We start from the raw sequence: 4,445 nt of genomic DNA, 5'->3' as shown, positions 1-4,445 counted from the left end.
TTAACTTAAATGATTTTAGCAAATGGCTGCAATATAACAAAGAGTGAAAAATTTAAGGGAGTCTGAATACTTTCCGTACCCACTGTATATACACACACACACATACATAAATACAAAAATATGACTTTAAATTGTTACTATGGCCAATCCTTTTAGAAATCACTTTTAAAATATACTTAACTTTCAGACTGCAGATTCATATGTAGTTTGCAATACATATTCCTTAGTACCACAGCTTGTTTCAGCTCATTATGATTTATTAATCCTCATCTCGGATAAGCACTTGCCAGAACTAGATTCTTCTCTACGCTATTAGTCAAGCACTTGAGCATTTAAAAGTTTCATGGTCTGTGTAGTTAATCTGCTCATTAATCTTTCAGTTTCTAGAATAAAAGAGTCCTAGTGTTCATAACATTTGTGTGATTGTGTAATGATGATCTCTTAAAAAAAACAGCAGAACTGGCTCAGTCTGAGCGCAATAAACAGATCATACTGTGGAATATTAAAACATCAATGCAGTTCTGAAAAACTGATCTTCTGGAAGCTGAACACAGCGTCAAGCGCACTGATGTCAACATGTTTTGTGCTGCAACTTTCACAATCTGCACAAATTCTCAGTCCTGTGACATGTTTTTGGATTCAGCTATGTCCACAGGAAATCTTCCAATCAAATAACAGTTCCATTTTGGGTCCAGATATAGTCTGACAACAGGTGCACAGTGTCATTAAGGGTTCATGAACGTTTATGTACACCAAACATGTTGCTTTGAGAGTAACTAAAATATCCACATATTAGGAAGATGTTAAACGACCAAACATTTTTGGAAAAAACGTATGCATATATGCTACAAATTTTAAAAGAAAAATTAAACTACTTTTTAAAAGAATTGTTACATTTTTAAGTTTCATTAATTTTAAAACTATTTAAATTATTCTAAAAATAAAATGCTGTACTTATGTTTTGAACTGTGACAGTGATAGAAAACTAATATCCCATATTGCTACAACTTCAATATCAGGCACAACAGATCTAAAGGCAATAAAATCTCATTGAAATGGCAGACAAAATGTTGTTAACAATAAAACTTAAACCCAAGGCATTTTGCATTTCATTGGATGTGGCTCTGCAGACTCAAAGCAAACCAAGCTAGATGCATGTTCGAGTAACAGACTAAAATGTGGCTCATTCACTTTCAAACACACAGCATATGCAGACAACATATTTAGTCAATTAAAACAGCCATATGCACTTCACATTAGAAAGTTTTTAGATTTTTTGTATTTATTTATTCGTTCATTCTTTCTTTCTGTTTCTTTCTTCATGCTGAAAAGCACCAAATTATTTGCCACTGGGATTCAAAGACATTTTGGCTCCCCCTTGTGGTCAATGCTGAAATAATGAGTCCAAGTGAACAGCTACTATCACTACAGTATCTTAAAAAACAAATTGATTCAGCATCTGGTAATGGAGACTTTCGTTCAAGCTTAATTATTATGTTCAGAGCTGGAACAAAGCAAGACCTTGACTGGGCCAAGCATTTTCAAGAATAAAACTTAACAGATTTCAGTACATAAGAAAAAGATCCCAGCTCCATTAAGAGCTCTCTCCTACAATACAACCATATGATTAACAGAAATTTGTAAAAATTCTCAAATTTGAGCATTTTGGCAGAATAATTTGTAATGTTCATATGCTAAAACAAATGATACAGTGTTAAACCCCTGCTGACAAGTTTTAAATGGCTCAAAAATAAATAAATAAAATCCTCGTAAGTCATTTTCCTCAAAATACAGATCAGAGGTTTGCGGAAATGGGAGTGATTTTATTTTTTATTCCTGAAAACTTCTGACGTCTTACGGGAGGTTTTACACGATCTAGATTGGAAAAAACAGCACAGACGTGCCAACTAAAAAGAGCACATCAAATATTAACTTGAGGATAGTAAACAGAACTCTGGCGGTGGGTATCAAAGGCTTGTGTTCTTCCCTCTTCATGCTATGACAGTTGAGGCAGAGCAGAGGTGGGGGCGGGAGGGATTTCTGTCTTAAGATTTTTCGAAAACACCTCGATTAAAGATGGCAGAGAGAGAGAAACACAGAGAGTGAGTCAGCTGTGGAGAGCAGGTGATGTTCTTACCGTAGTGTGCTTGGAAGGCCTGGGGTTTGACTACCTGACTGCAGTGGCTGCACATGACCAGGTAGAAGTCATCCTGGGCAGGACATTGGCCAAAGATGGGCATGTCTGCGAAAACACACACAAACACTCATTAGCAAGTCAAAATGTTTTGTGCTCTACTCTTCTGGCACAGCACGAGGCCACTGTAACAATGCAGTTAGACATGTAGCTACTTTCAGCTTTGCATGACTGTAAAAGTCAATATGATTAATTAGCTCATTAGAAAAAAAAATTACAATGCAATGCAAAATGAATGAATATGGCTTTTCTCTCATCTCTCTATAATGCTGATAAAGTCTTTACATGTAAAGAAAACTCAAATCATTGAAGAACTCAAATATCAACTGAATAATTCAGATTTGTAAATAAAACAATTAAAAACATAATTTTTCAAACAAATCTACACCTGTTTATTTTTTTTATGTATTCATTCAAATATAAAAATGTAAATAACTCACAAACCTACAAATAGATAAACATCTAATACTGTTTATAGTTTTTTTTTTTTTTTTTATGTAGTTTAGCTAATGAGTTTAAATGTTTAACACGCAAATGGATGAAGAAAAGCTATTTGTAAATGCTTCATGAAAATGCAGAAATGTCTTGTTTTATGTATTAAATGCATTGTTTGTTACACTATCACTCAAAAGTTTGGGGTCAGTAAGATTTTTTTTCTTCAGAAAATAATTAATACTATTATTCAGCAAGGCTGCATTTAATTGATAAAAATGTGACAGTAAAGATATTTACACTGTTACAAAATATTTCTGTTTCAAATAAATGCTGTTCATTCAAAATGTATTTTCATCAAAGACTCCTCCAAAAATTGCTCATAGGAAATGTTTTTTGAGCGTCAAATCAGCATATTAGAATTATTTCTAAAGGATCATGTGACACTAAGACTGGACTTTTTGTCATTACAGGAATAACTTACATTTTTAAATATATTAAAATAGAAAATATCTATTTAATATTGTAATAATATTTCACAATATTGCTGTTTTACTGTATTTGTGATCCAATAAATGCAGCCTTGGTGAGCAAAAGAAACTTCATTCAACAACATAAATTGGAATGGTAATTGTACATTTAACAACAGTTTTAAACATGAATTAAATAAAACATCAAAATCACACTGCACATTACTATACTGTATATTATAGAGCAAATTTGTTCTGGTTGCATGTTCTTGTGCAGCTTTCTCTTTCATTGTGAACAGACAAATTACTTCTTGCTAGAATCATGTCACTCCCGATTAGGACACACAGTGTAATTGAGTGTAAATTGCATGTAGAATCTGACCTAACCAGTGAATGGAGCCTGAATTGAGACTTCCTTATCTGCCATCAGATCATACACACACAAAATGCCGAAGCACACTTGTTTCCACAGTGCACAGACTTAATGAACAGTGTCTGTCCGCAACGCTGTCTATTCAGTTTATCAACAGCCCGGTTCAGGTGAGGCCACCCAGACCATTCCAGGGATGTTCCGGGAAAAGCGTCTGGTTGAGTTCATGTGGTGCAGGGGGTCACCCGCAGCAGCGCTACTCTGTTTTCATAAGAAAGGAAACAAATAAGTGATAAGGGATAACCAGCCACTGCGCCAGCATTTCAAAGGTTGTCTGGGGAGGGGGTCCTCCACCGAACGAGGTGTGTGGGAGAGCCAGTGAGGAAAAGAGTAATTGAGTGGGAGAACGAGGAGAAGAAGAAAGTGAGATTGCAGATTAAGAGAGGCAGTTGTAAAGTTGTGAAATATCTGCAAGGCCGAAAGATTAAAAACAAGCGAGCTGAGGAAATCTGTGTAGTAGGTGTCATTTGGCTTTCAAGAATTATACTTTCAGAGAGTGCCCTGAATTAACAGCAGAGTTTGTGGAAAACAGTCTACCAAAACCACACAAAATAACTGCACCGAAAATAGATAAAAGCAGAGGGAAAAAAATTTCTTCACATTTAAAAATTAAAAAAAAAATAAAACATCACTCTCAGTCTCTGCTATTTAGCAAGGCTTAAAGGGTTAGTTCACCCAAAAATGAAAATTCTGTCATTAATTACTCACTCTCATGTCGTTTCAAACCCGTAAGACCTTTGTTCATCTTCGGAACACAAATTAAGATATTTTTTATGGAATCTGAGAGCTGTCTGACCCTGCATAGACAGCTACGCAACTGAAATGTTCCCAAGTCCAGAAACGTAGCAAGGAAAAAAATAACAACTTTATTCAATAATTCGTCTCCTCCGCATCACCCTGGTGCCATTTTGGAGAATAT

General features: G+C 35.0%; 1 protein-coding gene across 3 annotated transcripts in view; it reads right to left on the bottom strand.

Annotated features, from left to right (window-relative positions):
• The window catches only part of LOC107550752 (ataxin-7-like), a 43,631-nt gene that overhangs the window by 12,652 nt on the left and 26,534 nt on the right, over window positions 1-4,445 (bottom strand). For all 3 annotated transcript variants that reach the window (XM_016232316.1, XM_016232233.1, XM_016232157.1), the window contains one exon: window positions 2,138-2,242. In XM_016232316.1, the coding sequence (XP_016087802.1) occupies window positions 2,138-2,242 (105 nt within the window). The remainder of the gene's footprint in view (window positions 1-2,137; window positions 2,243-4,445) is intronic.

Source organism: Sinocyclocheilus grahami, unplaced genomic scaffold (genome assembly GCF_001515645.1).
Source record: "Sinocyclocheilus grahami isolate Dianchi unplaced genomic scaffold, SAMN03320097.WGS_v1.1 scaffold2.1, whole genome shotgun sequence".
Lineage (NCBI taxonomy): Eukaryota > Metazoa > Chordata > Actinopteri > Cypriniformes > Cyprinidae > Sinocyclocheilus > Sinocyclocheilus grahami.
Note: the sequence above shows the minus strand (reverse complement) of the source record. Positions and strands in the feature narration are given on the sequence as shown.